Source organism: Podarcis gaigeae (assembly GCF_964106915.1).
Source record: "Podarcis gaigeae genome assembly, chromosome: 5".
NCBI classification, from domain to species: domain Eukaryota; kingdom Metazoa; phylum Chordata; class Lepidosauria; order Squamata; family Lacertidae; genus Podarcis; species Podarcis gaigeae.
Window position 1 is genome coordinate 61,596,932 of NC_139681.1, and position 19,755 is coordinate 61,616,686.

Here is a 19,755-nt window from a genome sequence, read left to right on the forward strand (position 1 = left end):
AAGATTATTGTTGTCTAAACCACACAGCAAAGTAATTAATAATACTTAGCATGTCTATAGCACATTCAAAATTCTTCCTCTACATTATCTTGATGATTGTTGTGCTTCTGCCAATAAACTTTTCTTTGACGCCAGGTAAAGACAACTTTTGTTGGCAAACAAATGGGTTTCTCCCCAAAGAGATAGCTGTTTTTTGTTTCTCCTTCTGGAAATGAGCTTAGATAACAAATTACCCCACCCTAATGCCCTCTCACAGAAGACTGGGCCCATTCCTTCTTGCAATATAACACACAAGGTAAGTCTCTTCCCTTTCTCCAAGCAGATATCACAAGACTAAAAACTTCTACTTAATATGCTGCTCCAGTCATTGTAGTATGGTATATGGACAAAATGAGCTCTTTTGTATGCTAGGGCAGACATTTCTCCACCCAGTGAATGCAGTATGCAGCAAGGCTAACAAAACAGATTTTTTCATTGAGTCACCTGAGCCCAAGAGAGCCTCTGCACCAAGCCTGGTGCAGATGAGGAGACTCTGACCTACACACAGCACAGATTCATAACAACTGTAAAGAAAGACATCAGTCCCAGCAGAATCTATTCAAAAACAAGCTGACCTGCTACAAGTTACAACTTAAATCTGTGTAGTCTGACCAGTTGCGTTCCTACCTACTCTCTGCTGTTCCACTGCTGAAGCAGCAGCTGCTCACCTAAAGAACTAGAAGAGGAATTCATGACGTCTTCAGAATGTAACAGGACTTTATGAAGAGCCAGGGAACCTCTCTTTCACCTAAGCTAACATTTATTCAGGTAACTAGCAGAGAATTATCTTCAGCCTTCATACCTCAATGGGTACTGCAAATGGAGAACCTCATCTTGCAGCACTAGCTAAAGTACATGGACAGCAACGATGGGTGAGCTCTTTTATCTTACATTTGAGATCTCTGATGTATTGTTTGTTTACAGAACTGAGCCAAGCTGATCCTACTCTGTTTATGTAGAACTGGGTCTGGGCATTTGCCCCTTGCACATGGGCTCTGTGTTCACCTGCCCCCTCTCTTATTTTGGGGTTCTGGTGAGAGAAAGCAGTTTGGAGCCAATTGTGGTTATAGGTTTGTCCTCCTATCCCACCCACCCAAATGAACCAGTGAAAAGGCTGAAAGGGCAGAAGTAGCAGCATGATTAATCAGCTGCTTCCTGGCTATAATGTGCCCCAGTATCAAGGCCAAATGTCTCATACATCAAATAGCAGACTGGCTCAGGATTTACACTTTGCAGGTAGAAGAGGGTAGAGAAGGGCAGACAGGAAACAGCTCCATAATCCATTGGTAGAATGAAATTTGACACAGAAAAAAGGCAGAATGGTAACTAGAAATTGTATGTAAACTGAATATAGTTATGTATCAAACAAATAGCCGGGGAAAGATTATCACTAATTTCATCACAAATAAATATTTACTTGGTCCCCATTAATCCTGTGTAAAAATGCTCATACAACCATATTCAGTGCAGCAACCATAATAGCAATCAATGCACTGCCTGGGAGAAATGCTACATTTTCCAAATAAAAAATACTGCATTTGCGAAATGTGATATTCTTGCTATGTGAGTGTATCATCAGACACGAAAGTGTGCAACAAATGAGGGAAAATGCATATTAACATCAAAGTACATTATGCTGATAAAATGGTAAAGTGCATCATTTTCATTCCCATCCTCCCAAATTTTAACAAACAGCCATGAATCAGTTGAGATCATGTCTGGTTTCTTGTGGGAACTTTTTCTGGCTCATTTTGATGTAAGCATGTAGGACTTTTGTCATTCTGTTCCTACAACAAAAAGCAATTTTAAAGCCAATGCCTGAGAACATATCTCTGAGTCTTCTTTCTCAGTAATGAAACTAAGTTATAGGAAAGCTTCCAGAAAACTGAGGGCTGGGATTTCTGCAAGGTAACAACCACAAGCTTACCTATATATGTATCAAGTAGTCATGTTTTTGTTAAAAAAAAAAACTGTGAAGAAATGAATCAGCCACAAAACAAAACTCTCAACCTCTCTTTTTTCTTAATTGCAAATATTTTATAGAACTGACAGAAAACATTTCTTTATTTCAAAGCTTCACTAAAAAATGGTAGTGCCAGAAATGAGCTTCTGAACAAAGACGAATTGTTACGCATATTTCACAAGGGCCTGTCTCTACATGTAAAACGAGATATGACAGCCGCAGAAGAACAATGGTTGCAAAGGTAAGAAAGAAAGCAATTTCCCTTGAGATACAGAAGGCAAAAAAGATAAAATGGGTTTTAAATGAGTATCAAATGGATTGGTCAAATTGCGTGCAGCACTTTCACATTTATTATTCTGCAGTTTTAGAATAATTTTTCCATTACTCTATAAATATGTACAGGCCTCAGTTGTTTGTTTCCTTTTTTTGGAGCCCGTGTTGGATAATGATGGCTACAGGCTGTTGTACAGCTCTTTCTCCCCAGTTAAGAGAGGGAGCACAGGAGCCGGAGGCCTTCCTGGTACAGCTATGAAAAGCTCTGTGAAAAGTATGGGACAAAAATTGGATTCTGGGCACGAGGGAAGACTCCACAAGGAAGGGTGTTTGAAAAAGGGTGAGGGGCTGCCAGCTCTGTAGGCAAAGGTTGACATAACTGAGCTCCTAAGCGCCACAGGGGTGCCGCCGAAAGAATGCAGGTGGTCAAGGGAGCCGTGGACTCAAAACAGTTGGAAAACCTCTGGTTTAGGAAGTGGCAGTTCCTTCTCAATGGACTATCCTCTCCTGCCCAACCTCTGTAGACCACATACATTGCAGAACAAAGTGTTGCCCACAGACAAGCCTATCATCTATTTAAGATCAGAGAATGTTAGCTTTATAGCTCAATGAAAATGTTGACCCAGTGTGTGGCAGCTATGGAAAAGGCAGATCCCATGCTAAGGGTCATTAGGAAAGGAACTGAGTAGAACGTAACACGCGACTGCATGTCTGTGTGTGCACGGGTCGCTTTTTGCCCCTTCTACGCATGCCTGTGATGTAATTTTGAGTGTCTGCGCATGCGTGAGTGGTGAAACCTGGAAGTAACGCGTCCTGTTACTTCTGGGTCGCCGCAGAGGATAACCTGAAAACGCTCAACTTGAAGCATATTTAACCCAAGGTATGACTGTAATGGAATCCTCAAAAAGGATGAGTTTTTCTCGCTTCCTTTGAATAAAACCATTTGCCCACCTCATTTCTAATTCCTTTCATGGAAAAGGTCTAGAAAAAGGCAACCAAAATGATCAATTCCTCTATGAGGAAAGATTGCTTTGGAATGGGAGAAGTTCCATGTGCCCAGTCACTTGGTGGGTGTTCTATGAGTACAAGCAACACTCTGCTTGTTCCCCTCCACACCACTTCCTGGCTGTTATGGATCATGGAGTACAATCAACTTGTATTAAGATTTATAAGCTGCTTCATGGATAAAAGCCACCAAAGTTGCATAAAATTGTTTAGCAAGGGGAAGAGAAGGGGATTCTGAATACTGCTGTAACAGAGGGTGGTGGTATTATAGGCTACTGTATTCTTGAATAGTTGTTTGAAAAAGAATTACTAAAGATTACAAATATTTGCAAAATTGTTACACTGTTACGGTGCAGAAATCAAGCCATTAACTTACTGGCACACTAGGTGAAACTATTAAGCCTAAAGTTAAAATACAGCAAAAAAGAAGTAAAAAAATAAACAAATTCTGCCCACACAGCTAAAAGATAAATACATGATATATATCATGCTCTGAAGGTCAGCAGACTTAGGCTTTATTGAATTCACTGGGGGCATTAATCCTAAAATAAAGCATTTGTAGATAAAAATACCATGCAGTATTTCCTTCTCCATTTCAGATGTCAAAATATGAGTGTCTGTGACCACATGAACATGTTCTGTCTTTAAGCTGCTTCATCTTAAAGATATCTGACCCCATCACATATAAAGTTTTGCTTTGATTTCAAGATCAAGGCCGGATTGGGATTCTGCTGTCTTAAACCCAATGGCCAAATGATGATCCAAACTCCACTTCCCATGCCCTTCCCATCTGCCTCACCTCTGTTCCCTCCATCATTTTCTTTTAAAATTGTGTTGCAAATAAATGTAATCTTAACTGTACTCTTCAGCATAAATGTTCAAACTTTTGCCGGAACATGAGAGAAAATCACTGCTAATTAGATTTGAGTGAACCCATAGATAGAAGTATGGGCCCCGGAGTGCTTGCAAAGCTATGGGAACAGGATATAAGAAACTAGGAACTAACTTCAAATTTGTTGCAGAGTTTTTGTCAAAGACTGGAGAAGTGCAGGTGGAGAGACTTGTGTTTCAACAAATTGTGAACGCACTTATGTAGAGTGACAGTGACCAAATGTTCAGAGCCAGAGATAGCTTTGCTATACAGGAAAGTCAAGTGTCCAGCTTCAGACAGCACCATAGTGGGAGGATAAGTGAAGGCAGAAATTGGTGTCTGAGTGATCAAGCAAAATCTTTGGCCCGAGCAGGCAGATGGATACATTTGGGCCCTGCTTCTAAGAGCAAAATGTATTGATCTGGCACTGCACACACAACTTGTTTTAAATGATTGGTAGTTCTGTATTAGTCCTTATAAGGAAGCCCTATAACATGCTCCCTAAAAATCTTCTGTTCCTGATTCATTGACTAGTTACAGGAATAAACAGTCCAAAGTTCATACATACTTGGCAAGTCCAGAGAACTTTGGCTGCATGTCGCATTTACTGCAAATCCAGCCCAGTAACCGCCTGTCCCTGCCTTGAATTAAAGACAAAAAAACTTCAAAAGCAAAAGCTGATTCTTCCTGTGGTTTTTTTAAATAATGTATTTGCCCCCAAAAAAGTAAGGACAAGAAAAATGCTATTAGCCATATAAAATTCCTGCATGTTATTTAGAGAAATGGCAATGCCACAATTAAGTATGCAGGGATCCTCTTTCCCAATAAAGTTATGCTATATATCCCTAGCTAAATGTTTCTTTCCACATAATTCCCCAGATGTTTTGCAAAAGCAGGAGTCTCCAAATTTGACTTGAACTTGAAGGCAAAATTCAGTGCCAATATAGGGTTATGAGTTGACCCACTCTGCTTTAAGGAAGTTCATTAGACTAAGGACTAAAGTACACCATCTTGGCAAATCTGTTTCTTACATTTCCTTTCTTGCAGGGGGAGGGGGCTCAAGGATGCTTTCCTCCAGCAGGGTTTACTTCAGGTTTCAGAGACAAGACAGCTGGGAGGAATGATTAAAAATGGCCTAGGGGCAACTGAAAGGAGACTTGGCAGGCAGGGAACTGCCTCCCACAAGCTGATTCTCCTCTGCAGTTTCCGTAATCCAGTCCCTATATTAGCAGGAAAGGGGGGGAAAGGGGCTAGGAATGTGCTGTAGCATCCTTCAAAATCCCTTAGATGATTCACTTGATTTGGGCTGTCCAAATTCACCTCCAAATTCTGCTTCCGGCTAACTTTAGTAACGATCCTTGTTACATGATGTAGATGGAAATGTTCCCATTTAAAAAACAAACAAAAAACACAACACAAATATTTTAGCATAATCTGAGGTATATATTTCCTCTTGGTTTGAATAAAACTTCTTTAGAGGAAGTTTTTAACACCTTGTAGGGTGTTTTTTTTTCCATCTAATTTTTTTTTATTATATCATGACAGATATAAATGAGCTAACCTCAGTTGCTAAGAGAGCTACAGCAAATTACATTTAGCAGATGTAAATAGGATTTTAAAATGTAAATAAGCTGTCAGTTTCACTTTTGCATTGGAAAGAAAAATCCCACATACCTGAAATACACAGGAACTGATGTCAGAAGTAACCAAATTGTGAAGGAGCTTAAGGACTTACATGCAATCACTGGGGGGTGGGGGTGGAATAAATGAAGATTTAAAAATATGTATTAAGAAAATTATTAGGAGACTTTGAGCTTCTCTGCTGAATTATTTATATAGGTCATATTTAAGCAATTGTATAGGACAGAACCCAAGCAAGACCATAATAGCTAGTTCAGCTTTCCCACCTCTGCCTTACTCTTGAGAGCTATATTCATTCCCTAAATCTATTATGGATGGGTAGAATATCACATTAATGTCACTGACAAGTTACTTCATATATCATGTAATTGTGGGATAAGTCTGTTGATCATGCAAAAAGAGATGCCTTTGGCTTTGCATAAAAGGGTAGGGTAGATCTGGAGTCAAAGACAATCATTCTTCTAGAAGCACTAGTTATACCAATTTAATTACTTTTTTGAGGTGACTGCTATCTAACCTGCAATATTTATGTATAATAGAATTTAACAGAAAAAAATGCATTACAAAACCATAAAAAGGTCAACCAATTTAGTAGTACATAAACCAATTTAGCAGCACATTGTTAAAGAACTGGCCAGATGCACTGAATTGTTATAAATGTAAAAACTAGGCATCAGTGAATTGAATTTTCCATTAAAGTGTACTCAAGTGCAGAGATTAAAGTTAACTGATCACTTTGCTCAAAAAATGTGTTCCAGGATGATAACACTGGAAGAAATAACGTCACAATTCATTATTATCCATTTGTGGTACAAAGGAGTAATAAGGCATTTTAGAAGTAATTCGTTCAAATGCAATGATGGGATAGAATCTTTAAAGAGATCAAGTATCCAAGGTCTAAATAATTTTAAATTAGGTATTGGAAACGATCCTGCTATATTTTGCTGTATTGTTTTTCAACAGATACCTGGGTAGTTTCAAATCCAATCTTCTACTGTGCACATTTTTATTTCTTCCTCTTTACTGTTTCTTCCCTTTTAGCTGGCAGTCCATTAGCACACAACTTCTATTACTACTTTTGCTTAATCAAAGTCTTCCTGCTTTCTTTTACCTCAGAAAGGAAGTGATATACTGTACACACCCGTTTCCCATTACCCTATGCAGTACTCCTCAAAACCCAAATTCAGATAATAGACACTGAATCCAGGTTATGCATTGCAGTCAGGTTGATTCCTGGTTCATCTAATTGGTTCTTCGGTTTATTCATTTATTTAGTAAAGGATTCCTTTCTGTTTAGATTCTACATAACCTTTGCACAGCTTCACTCATGCCTATAATCTGAGGTTGGTTCTAATATCAGGATCAACCCCCACAACCCTCTCTTCCATCATATATGTGACTTGGCATTATCTCTGCAGGAATGCTGGCAATATTATGAGGGAGTCTTCATATCTTGTGACTAGATCATTAGACCAAAATGCTGTTTTTCAGGCTTTTCTAGTAATCAGTGCTTTGAATTGACTGCCAAATTTGAAGTTTCTATATTCTGTGGAAACACAAAGAATTTGGGTACCTTCATCAGTGTAAGTGAAGCCCAAGCATCTGTATGGAGATCTACATTGAATTAACGTACAAATCAAGAAGTACAGTAGCCATATTCAATGAGTGTACAATTCAATATGTGCTACAAAATACCGTATTTTTCGCACCATAACACTCCCTTTTTTCCTCCTAGAAAGTAAGGGGAAATGTCTATGCATGTTATGGAGCGAATGCCTACGGATGGTGGGGGGATCTGCTGCAGTCGTGAGCACATGGTTCCCCTTCCTTCCCTCCTCCGTGGCTTGCTTTGAAACAGCAAAGTGGGAGAAGAGCCGCTGAGTGGGGAGGGGAGAGAGACAGAGAGCCTGCTTGCTTTAAAGGAGCAAAGCAGGAGAGGAGAGGAGCCGCTTACACGAGTGTAAGCGGCTCCTGTCCGGTTGGCTCCTTTAAAGCAAGCAGGCTCTCTGTCCCTCTCTCCTCCCCACTCGCTAAATAACAGCAAAGATTTTTCAAGCAGGCTCTCTGTCTCTCTCTCCTCCCCACTCGCTAAATAGCAGCAACGTTTTTTCAAGCAGGCTCTCTGTCTCTCTCTCCTCCCCACTCCTCTTATAAGAGCCTTCTCATCTTATACCCCTCTTCTGCATTATTAACAGCATCCTTCTCCACCCACCCCACGCGTGTTCCTTGTCCCTTGAGTGCTTTTCCTTCCCTCCCCACTTAAAACATGGTTACAAAGCACGGATCCACATGGATCCTCAGGATTTTTGCACTGGGTCACCCCAAATTCACCATCAGATCACATAGCATGTCCATGGCTACAGCTTGCACCAAAAAAATCACGCACCCACTGTTGCCTGGGGCCGTAGTGGTGCAAAAACGTGGTTACAAAGCATGGATCCACATGGATCCTCAGGATTTTTGCATTGGGCTACCCCAAACTCACCGTCAGATCACATGTCTGTGGCCACAGCATGAACCACAAAAATCATACATCCACTGTTTCGTTTTGAATATTTTTTTTCTTGTTTTCCTCCTCTAAAAACTATGTGCGTGTTATGGTTGGGAGCGTGTTATAGAGCGAAAAATACAGTAAGTAATTACTTCCCAGTCACAGAACCTTTAATTACTCATACAGAGATTCATACAACCTTTTCGTTTGAGCCACCTTTTTCAAATATTAAAGATAGTGGAAATCTGGCTCTGTTCTCCTGATGAGGGATTAAGGTTTACCGCCACAATTTGTCTCAACCTGTCCAAAATTTACATAAGAACAGCCTGCTGGATCAGGCCAGTGACCCATCTAGTCCAGCATCCTGTTCTCACAGTGGCCAACAAGATGCCTGTGAGAAACCTGCAAGGAGGATTCCAGCACAAGAGCAGCACTCTCCCCTCCTGTAGCTTCCAGCAACTGATACTCGGAAGCTTTACTGTCTCCAACTGTGGAGGCAGAGCATGGCCATCTTAGCAATACAAGACAAATACCTGTATTGGCATTGTAAGTTAAGACATTTAAAGTCTGTGGGATAAATTAAAAGGGACAGGCTATCAAGGGCCACAAGGCACTCAATTGTTCTGCTTCACCCTGTCTATTCCCTTGAGGGATGATTCATTAAGAACCCTTTCAGGTAAGATGGAGACAGGGCCATCTTTAGCAGATATGGTGCTGGGGTGCAAATATCTGCCCAGTGCCCCCAAATTACCATGGATACTGTTGGAGTGGTCACAGCTGCACACTGCCAGCCATCCAGGGGGGCGCAACTCTCCCCCATGCCACTGCAGGAGAGCGATCCTTGCAGAGGCTTGGGAGTGAAGTTGTACCGCTCCCAAGCCTCCTTGGGAGGAGAGCGATCCTTGCAGAGGCTTGGGAGTGAATTTGCGCCCCTCCCAAGCCTCCGCGGGGATTGCTCTCCTCCCAAGGAGGCTTGGAAGGGAAGCTGCACGCCCACCAGCCTTATGGTTGGCGGGGCGCAGCTGGTGGGCATGCAGGGAAAGGGGAGTCACCGGCAAAGCCGTGCAGCTCCCCCACTTGCTGGGGCGCCCCTGAGAGGCCGGCACCCTGGCGCAACTAAGCCCTATGGGAAAGACGGCTCTGGATGGAGATTAGAAAGGAAGCCACTGAGGCAGTAATGTCCTTGTCCCTGTCCGCTAGGAGGAACCTCATCTGGCTCTGTCTCGGAGCTGTGGGTCGCAGGCCCAGCATCTTGCTCAGCATCTGTTTGCGGAGTTTGCTGCCACCTTAGCTAGCGTTCATCAATAGCACTCTCCTCCATGAATTTGTCTAATTCTTTTTTAAAGCCATCTAAGTTAGTGGCCATCACTGCCTCCTGTGGGAGCAAGTGAAGAAAATCTACTTTGAATCCCTGGCCTCTTCATATTCTGCCCCTCATACAGGGTGAGTCCTTTAAAAGAGGCCCTATAGATACAGAGTACACATGTTCCATGGGGCCTCTTTTAAAAGACTCACCCTGTACTAGGCTGTAGCTACCCACAAACTTGGGCATGCACATATGCTTCAAGAAATGTACAATGTACCCACATGCTCATGTTTTCTGTTTTTCCTCAAATTCCCTTCCCACCTTACCATGTCCTAGGCCTAGGCCTAGGGTGAAGAATCTCAAGTTTCCCATCAGCAAGAATATTACTAGGGCTGCCTCACTGAAATTTCTTCAACTTAACCATCCAGTATTTACTTCCATCCACTAAAATTAGCTGACTGGAACATAAAACTTGTCCAAATGCCCAACCCACCCTGCCCTGCCCCTTTTATGAGCTGCCAAGCCCCTCAAGTAGCAAAATCATTTTAACCTCACCACCAACCCTTATTTCTCAATTGCACATACAATATGGGTCAAACTGTGTGCTCAAGCAATACCAGTATACAGCTAAATTGTTCATGTAACTTGACCCAACCCAAGTGGATACCAATTTAAGTGAAGTAATTTTATCCAAACTGTTCTAATACAGAGTGCGTGTGTATCTAAAATATTAAAATATAATTGAAAAATAACTGACTTTTCTTTAAACCCAGGAATACAGATATAGGTTATGTAACACTATTGCCTATATTTCATAATTCTTATTTCCTACTGTTTGCATAATTTCCAAAGAGGCAGATGAGAACTAGCCATTATACAAAATGTGCCCCATTTCTGAGTTTTTCTTTCAGTTCTCAAGCTTGGAATAAATATCTAGAGGAAGATGTGTTTGCTTCAATTTGGCACATGAAATAGAAATTTAAATGCTGATGTTTGAAAAATATCCCTGAGTCAGAACATATAACATTGAAATCCAGATCAAGAAGTGTTTTTGTAGCATGTATTATTTTCCTGTGTTTGTGTGGAATTTCTGCAGAGGTAATGAGGGAGGAGACTGCTGAGATTTTCTAAAATCCCCAGAATTGACATGTCTTTCTGTAGTTTAGATCTGGTTATCTTTGTATTTTTGGATGACAGTGCATTCAATTATTAATTTTCATTCTGTAAAAATAAGTGCACCAAAATAGAAAGAAATAGAAGGTAATAACTCTACTCCTACACTCCGGCTTGCAAGAGAATGCAAACTGGACATCAGATGAACATTGTAATCTCTTTGCTGGATCAGAGCTAACATCCTTATAATAATCCAGCATTGTGCCTTCAGAGTGCTCAGGCAGATAGCCCTGAGAAACTCACGAGGAAACCTATCCATTGTTGTTTGCCTGCAGATATGTTCTCTTGGAACATGGATGTCTCGTTTTAGCTATCATGACTAATAACAAGTGGTAGACAGAGTCCTAATAAGAGGCTAACTTCATTCAGGATGAAAAGCCATGTCGATTCATGTGGCAAACGCCACAAACCGTATCATTGGTTGAACTGCTGCAGTTGGAACATTTTTATATGTAAGCCACCTTGCGTTCCATCAGGGGAAAAGGCAGGGTATAAACAAATATTTAATAATAACTACCATTATTGCCCGATTTTCCACGAGAAAATACAAAGGGGGATCCTGAACATAAACGTGCAATGAAAGGGGGGGGGGACTAAAACCCTTCCTTTTACCATTCCGAGTGTGACTTGTAAGATCATTGAATCCTTTATAGGGTTAGGTGTTCCCGTTAACAGCCTTACACAAGTTGTCTGTTGCACAGGAGAGCTCTCGGGTCCAATCCCTGACACTTCAGGATCTCAGGTGGCAGAGCTGACTGTACTGAGTGAGACCTTGGAGAGAGTCTGCCAGTCAGAGAGGACAATAATGGGCTAAAAGGGTAGGCTAGTTTCTAAGGAGCGCTCACTCCCAACCCCTCCCAAGTGTTTTCCAGACTCCTGGGGGAAACAGGTGTCCGCTCTTCTGCGTGGAGATTACCTGTTTTGCGGCGGTGCGCGCGCTTCTCTCTGCCTAGAGATCTCTTTTGGGGGGCGGGGAGGGGGGTCTCGTTAAAGACCAGTGCGCGGAGGTGGTTGGGGCTTTCTCTTGAGTTTTGGGCGCAGCAGCTGCGAGGGACATCTCTGCATGCTGTTCTCCACCGTGTGCGCCCGAGAGAGTGGTCTTTGTGAACAGGACAACAACTGAGGGGTGTGGGGAGGTCATTTCGCCTTCTTTAGGAAGGTGGCTGTTTGGGGATTGAGCGGAAGAAGTGGGCGCGCGGGAGCTGCTCAGGAGTAATAAGGCGAGGGAAAGCGCAGAGGGGGCGGCAGTGGCGGCCTCCCTCCCCCTCGCGCTCCACCGACCTTTCTTTTCTCTCTCTCTCTCTCTCTCTCTCTCTCTCTCTCTCTCTCTCTCTCTCTTTTATTTCCCCCTCCCGCGCAGGCTGCTCCCTTCCTACCCCGGTTACCGTGGCAACCGCCCGGACTCCCCCAGCCCCGCGCCTGCTGCGGAATCGCTCCGTAGCAGTAGCAGCCGCTCGCTGCAGGACTCGCTGCTGCTGCCGCCGCCGTCGCTTTCGCCGCCTCGCATGGAGCTCCTGGCTGCCGCGCTCAGCGCCGCCTGCGCCCTGGACCACGAAGGCTCCGCGGAGAGCGTGACCGGAGCCCGCCCGCCCGGCAGGTGAGCCAAAGAGGAGGAGAGCCCTTGGCCCTCCAAGAGCAGGGGGCGCCCCCTTCGACGTTAGACCTAAAGGCTCGCGAGCGGGAAGTTCGCTGGTCTTGGCGCCAAGCCGCGTGCCCCGCGTGACTGCCCGCCCTCTTGCAGGGAATGTGGGGCAGAGCTCCCCTCTGGACTCCCCCGCAGGCAGGCACCCGTCGCCAAGTCCGGAGGCTTAGTTTCCAGGTCTCCTCGCGGCTGCCCTCCTCCATTTCTCTTCCCATTTCTCGGACGAGGGAGCGAGGGTTAAAGCAGCCGCTGCCCTCCCCGTCTCGCCCGCCGCGCTTCTGAGTCGGGGCGTTGAAGTGGTTCCCTCCGCCCCTCCCCTCAGTGCTGTGAGGGACCGGAGACCAGAACTTCCCGAGGTGGAGTGGGGTATAGCACACCAGGGAGTGCGTGTGAGCCCCGGCACCTCTCCTTTTTGCAATGTTAGCATTGGCTTGCACCTCCCTAGGAAAGATTGATTCCTCATTTGCCCTCCTTTCTGTTGCCCCTCTTGAACCCCATTCTTCCTTTCCTTTCGCCTGTTTCACTTCAGCAGGGGCTTACTGGATTTTTACTTTCTTTCTGGGATGGAGCCCAGTGTGCTCAGTTTCCAGGGACCTTGGCAGTGAGGGCGTGATAGATCCTGGAGTCAAATTTTAAGTTTGGTTTATTTACCTTGGTCCCTTTAAGAGCACTTGCAGCCCATGTAGTCCCTGCTGTTAGCCCGAACTGATTCTGCCAGTAGGGTGGGAAGGAAACAGAACAGGCATCCATACTCCTTGGTTTGTTTTTGTTGTTTTTCTCACCCCAAGTGAGTCTCCTTCCATGGCTGGACCAGTTTCTAGTTCAGAAGAAAGCCCTGTGCATCCCGAATGCCCGGCTGCTTTCCCCGAGGCTCTGCAAGTGATTCATCCCATGACAGCTGACTCTTGGAAAAACTTCATTGAGCAAATAGGTAAGACAAACACTCAGGCTGAAGTCGTGTGTGCTACTAGTTACAGTCAAATGTTCCTCCTTCTGGGAAAGTTATTTTCCTTTTTCTTTTAAAATGGTATTGGAGGTTCTAGTGTATGCAGATGAATCTCACATGACCTTAGCCCATAAGTCATATTCACCTCAGTAAGACTTATTACTGCATAAACATGTATAGGATTGTTGCTGTACTATATATAGCAAAACATAGAGGGCAAAAGAAGTTGGCTGCGCATTTCCCACTTTCCATAAAACTGGATAACACTCTTTGTTTTTCTATGGGTGAAATTAATGAGTATGTGTTCATATGTCGTTAAGAAACATAAAACACACCAGAAATAAATTTGAGATCTGTAAAAACACCTTCCCCACTCCAAAGACCCTTGACACTTATGAGCAGTGTTTTTGGAGGACAATTTTTCCTCCAAAAATAGGCCATCTAAGCAAGATGGTTTCAGAGCATTTTCCCTGAACTATTTAAGGCACCACCAGCAGCAGTATATGCTATCGTTTCTCATAAAAGAACTGAGCTGGCTGTCTTTGCTAGCATCTTACCAGCTCTCATCATCCTTATGCTTGTTGTTATCACTTGCAGTGCGGTAGCATTCATATTGGATGGTGTAAATAAAGGGGGCTTGTGAAGTGGGGACCAAAGCTTGTCTTTCCATGACAGCAGTATAAAAAAACCCCCACCCCATTTTACATTCAAGAAAATGATCTCTGGAATATCTGAGCAAACTGGTAGCATATATGAGTAAGTAATATCCTGCTTTTGATGATCTTCTGGTTCCATTCATACAGTTGTAGAACTGGAAGGGATCCTAAGGATCATCTAATCCAACCCCCTGCAGTGCAGGAATATGGAGCTGTTCCATAAGCGAACTGAACCGGCAACCTTGGTGTTATCCGCACCACGTTCTAACCAGCTGAGCTATCCATATCCCTATAGAGGCATAATTATATCTTTTCAATATTATGACTTGTTTATTAGCTCTCTTTATACTGCCTGACCAGCAAATAGTTAAGGTATATGCTTCTCTTTCAGAAAAGAAGCCTTCTTGTAGTCAATATATATATATAATTATATAATATATAATTATATATATATAATTACTGTCTCCAGCCAAAATCACTAAAGTATTATTTTTCCTCATCCCATTCCTTTACCATACTCATGGTTTTGTTTAATGTGAAGCATAGCCTTGATTATTTACAAAAAGAAATAATCAGCTTTTGAAAATATGTAATAACATGGTTCAAGTGGAATTATGCAAGTATACTTTCACTAGAACAGCACAATGCATTTAAGTGTAATCTCTCATTTTCAGTTAAGTGTGGGAAGCTAACAGGAAAGTACATGGTTTCCAAGGTACAGTTTCTCCCATTGCTATTTTAATCCCATTCTGAATAGTGTTCCAGAAAGAAGCGATTACTGAATATACTTGCACTATGGGAAAAAGCTCGTTCCTTATACCACTTCCCGATTATAAATCATGTGTATTATCTAAGATTATAAGCTAAATATAGTTTAGTATACAGAAATATTAAAGTCCTTGACACAGAGGTATGTGAAGCAGTTCATGAGTTACAATTTTGATTTTCTTTACATTTGGTAAAATGTAAAATTGTATTGAAATAGATATACTTTTTAAAAAGTCCATTCTCTGCTTACTGGAGCTGAAGGGGAAAGCAATTTTAAATTGCATTTAACTTTCAAATGAAGGGAGTGGCTCGCAAGAAATTAGCACAAACTGGTGTTCTCATTTATTTAAAATGGGATTTACAGTTTTATCTGGTGCAAGATTTTATTCTCCTCTTATAGGGCAGGCCTAGTGAAAATCCAGAATATATTTTGTCAAGTGCTGTGGTATTAGTGAAATCCCATAAGAAATAGTAGGATTTGGTTATTATTGTTACTATATATTATTACTATTTTCGGTGGCCTTGTATGATACTAATTATGAAGTATTCCTCATATTTCTGCACAACCTGATACACAATTGCAGGAGCATTCTTGCGCTGCTAAAGTTTGTTTTTTGAAGGTAACGTAGTGTATTATGGGAAGACCTTGTATCTCATTGCGAATTGTGGGGTCCTACAGGTTTCATTATATATTCCTTCATTGTCAGCAAGTTGGTGAAGTTGCTGGATCAGATCAAGCTACAATTTGAAATTATGTTCTCTCAGTAAGTCATGTCCCTTGCATCTGTGACCAGAACATTGGTTAGCAGAAACAAAGATTGCTTCTAAACTATTATTTGCAAAGCCATTTCAAACCATGGTTTAAAATAATAGTTTAGAAGCAATTCCTGTTTAGAAATAGCCAAGGTTTGCCCAATTTAGACATCGTCGCAGGCTACCATGAAAGGGAAGAACATAAAAGGCAAAAGAGGGAGAGGACTATGTACCCATGTGTCCAGCTCATTCCTAATCTCCAAGTTATACTCTAGATTTTAGACCAGCATGACAACTGACCTTTGCCTAAGTGGAGCTGTTCTTAATTGCTATTTGGTGGCTTTAGCTAGTGTGCAATATTTAGTCCTAGATATGTCTAAGAGACTAGAATATTGCAGCCTAAATGGGTGGGTTTTTTCATGCTCAGATTGAGCAGCGTATTTGGGACTGGGGAGAAAATTTCCCAGGTTGGATAATCTAATGACTCGTAAGTTTTGGCTTTTCTTTTGCTTGCATCAACTAGAGCTATTTGTTCTGCAGCAATCTTTCAATGGCTTGTATGATGATACTGATTTTAAACACAATCCTGGAGACTAGGTATTTGGAATCATTACTCTAACATTGTTTCAGATTCCAGCTTTCCTTTTTCTGGCTGAAGCAGCCAGGATATACAATATTCAAAATTTGTGCAGTAGCAACTACTGTTGCTCCATCAGGACATGGCTCTGGAGGAGTAGACATTCAGAGAACAAATCTGTGTGCTTTGGTGCTTTCTAGGGCTCTTGTATCAAGAATATCGGGATAAATCTACACGTCAGGAGATTGAAACCAGGCGGCTGCAGGATTCACAGACAGATGCAGAAGAGTGCACAGCTACTGAAGACACAGCATCACAGACAGAAGCCACAAATACCGAAGAAAGCAAGGCTGTTCCCCAGATATGCTTGCTCAGGAATTCCACTTCCAGGTTTAATTTGTGGCAAGATCTTCCAGAAGTCAGGAGCAGTGGTGTTCTGAATATTCTCCAGCCAGATGAGATCAAACTTCAAGAGGTAATACAGCTTCAGGGAAGGGTGGATGAAAGGAGCATTGCACTGCTGACATTTCAATGGAAACCTCTGTGGGTTGACTCATTTAATACCAAATGATACAGTTTAATGTTAATCTCATTGATATTAGTAAAGCAACTGTTTTGTGAAATCTTTAATTTACTCTCCTTGCTTTTGAAAAGTCATGGCCATCCTGTTTTTTCTCAATCCCTGCCAGTTTCTGCCTCTAGAACAGGATTGGGCTGCTATAGTAACGTTAATGGAAGACAAAGTCAGGGCTAAAGTTGCTAAAACTGATGATGCAAGTGTCTTTAAGTTCACCAAAAGCAATAAAGCAGACAAAAAGGCATGAGAGGGCTGTAATAAACTACAGAAGTGTGACTGAAGGACCGCTGGATTATCTGTATATTCTTCTCCATGCGTGGAGATGGAGGCCTTCTCACTGTGGTATATAAAAAGCTCTGCTATCAACAGGCTGTTAGGACAAGGGATGGACACACTCCCATTCTCCTGGTACAGCCTTAACAAGCAAGAAAAACTGTACCAGCCCTGAAGGTGGCATAGCAGTTTTGCTTCCCATTGAATGCAATGGGGGTGGGGCAGGGAATGAAAGAAAAAACCAAAACCCAAACTGATAACCAGGTACAAAGAAAGAGAGTGAAAGGAAAAAGCTGCCTCTAAATTTCTGTTCAGGGTGGTGTGGTATTGAACTTGAACCTTCCCTTTCCTCTTCAACCTCTATGAGATTGTTGTTAGGAAGAGAGAAAGAAATTGCAGAGAATGCGAATTAATTAATTGCATCAGTCCTTATTGTGAAAGATGTTGGAAGAAGCTCCCTTTCTTTTATTCAGAAATGACAGTTTTTAGATGAACTGAGAAACTAAACCATAATTTACTCATTCACTGGGAGTGGATGGCTTTCACCAAAGAGTCCTTCAAAATCTCAAATGATAGAATTGTTGATCTTATAAACAAAATACTGCACATAACTTATCACTTAATTATTTAATAATTGGGAGGTAAACAATGTCATACCGTTTTTTTCAGAAGCATGCCAGAGGCTCCAGGAAATTATTAACCAGTCAGAAATTTCTGTGTAGATTGCCTTAATAGTTATTTCCACCAAACATCTATTCATTAATTTTTCATTTTGGGCTGTGCAGCTTATAATCAAAGTAAAAGCAATAAAATGTAAGCTATGCAGCAAAATAAACAAGACAGAGAGCTAAAAATAGAGCCAGCCAAGATAAAATAATAGAGCTGTTAAACGTATACAATAAAAATCATTACTGGGGGTGGGGGGAATCAAGGGGAAGTTTTAATGCTTGATGTTTTACTGTGTTTTTAATATTCTTTTGGGAGCTGCCCAGAGTGGCTGGGTCAACCCAGTCAGATGGGCAGCATACAAATAACAAACAAACAAACAAACAAACAAACAAACAATAATATAGCAATTTTAATACCTGTGTGAAAGATGGAATTTCCTCTCTTCTGCATAACTATTAAAGGTGCAGAAGCCCTGTTTTGTTTAGTACGTACCTCACCAGCTGTTATACATTGAAGTACATATACTCTTCAATACGGATAATCCAGTGAGCACATTTGGAATACTCTGTATGGATGTAGTCATCTGAAAAAGAATAGGAGCTGGAGGAAATACATTCTGCAGGTTTTTACTGTGGTACAACGAGTGCTGGGCTAGACAGATCTTTGTTTTGATCCAATCTTCTTTGTTTTGATTCAGTAGAGTCTTTTTAATGTGTGGAATCATATATAGTGTAAATGCAGAACAGCACAATGCAATTGTTGGGAATTCAGAATTCAGCATCCTGAATATTTCAGCTGCTATTGTGGTTTTTAAAGGAAATTTCTAATCTTTATAGTTGTACACATACAAAATAGGCTTAAAATGGTCAGAGTTCAGCTTTTCTGGGAACAGCATTTTGGTTACTTTGGTGCATTATTTTTAATGGTGGAGAATATGCATACTTCCACAAGGCACAAAACTGGGGCAATCACTATATATGTCCCCATGGTTGACATATAGCTGCAATCCTATACTCACTTAAAGGTAAAGGTAAAGGGACCCCTGACCATTAGGTCCAGTCGTGACCGACTCTGGGGTTGCGGTGCTCATCTCGCTTTATTGGCCGAGGGAGCCGGCGTACAGCTTCTGGGTCATGTGGCCAGCATGACTAAGCCGCTTCTGGCGAACCAGAGCAATGCATGGAAACGCCGTTTACCTTCCCGCTGGAGCGGTACCTATTTATCTACTTGCACTTTTGACGTGCTTTTGAACTGCTAGGTTGGCTGGATATACTCACTTACCTGGGCATAAATGTCATTGAACTCAGTGAGGGTTATATTTGAGTAGTGGGATATGACTGGTGTTCATCTGATGTTATGCCTTGCTGCCAAAACTGCAGCATTCCTGCCATAGGGACCTATTTTTTTCCTGTTTTTGGCTGATTTTATTAAGTCTAAAAATAGCTGAAGAGTTGTAGGAGTAATGACAGGCTCCCAGCTCCAAGAAAGGATTTTAGCTCCCAGGAAAGGTCAACCATTTCTCATTTACACTTTGTACGACCAGCCTGAGCGTTAGTATCATTTCCTATTTAGTAATTCTTAGTCTACAGATGTTTTAAGTTCAAAATCTGAGAGCTTTGAAAGGCAGATATTATGGAATTAATGATGGTGATTATTTTCTTCGTCTTGCTTTTCATATCATAACTGGGGCAGATTGAGCTGAAATATGGCTTAATTTAAATAGCTTCATGCCTTATGCTTGTTTATAGTATGTGCTGCAGTTAGAATAGCAAATTTTTTAACAAGTCTATTAAAGTATATCAATTCAAAATGAATAGATGTCAATACAGGCAGAAGAGATGCTAGAGCCATTTACAATAAATAGCAAAGTAATACTTGTGAAATAAATATGTATTGTATAAATATACCAAAAAATGCAACAACCCAAAAACTGTTGTTGAGGTGTTGATATTGTTTTAAAAAACAAAGCTTAAAGATCTTTTAACAAGGGGGGAGAACTTGACATAGAAGTATCCTTTTCAGTGACATCATGCATAACATGTTGTTCCAGCCTAATGCATGTGTCGGTCAAGAGACGTGGTTATACAGGTCCAACTTTTTTCAAGGCCATAACTTAAGACACTGTGATGGTC

The 19,755-nt window shown here is 41.8% G+C and overlaps 1 protein-coding gene across 2 annotated transcripts in view; it reads left to right on the forward strand.

Moving 5' to 3' along the window:
- NGEF (neuronal guanine nucleotide exchange factor) overlaps positions 1-19,755 on the forward strand; it is a 60,673-nt gene that overhangs the window by 18,537 nt on the left and 22,381 nt on the right. The window contains exons 4-7 of one of the 2 annotated variants that reach the window (XM_083741823.1): positions 2,114-2,243; positions 12,123-12,359; positions 13,193-13,335; positions 16,305-16,579. In XM_083741823.1, coding sequence (XP_083597949.1) covers positions 2,114-2,243; positions 12,123-12,359; positions 13,193-13,335; positions 16,305-16,579 — 785 coding nt within the window. The remainder of the gene's footprint in view (positions 1-2,113; positions 2,244-12,122; positions 12,360-13,192; positions 13,336-16,304; positions 16,580-19,755) is intronic. The other variant, XM_083741824.1, reaches the window with a different exon arrangement.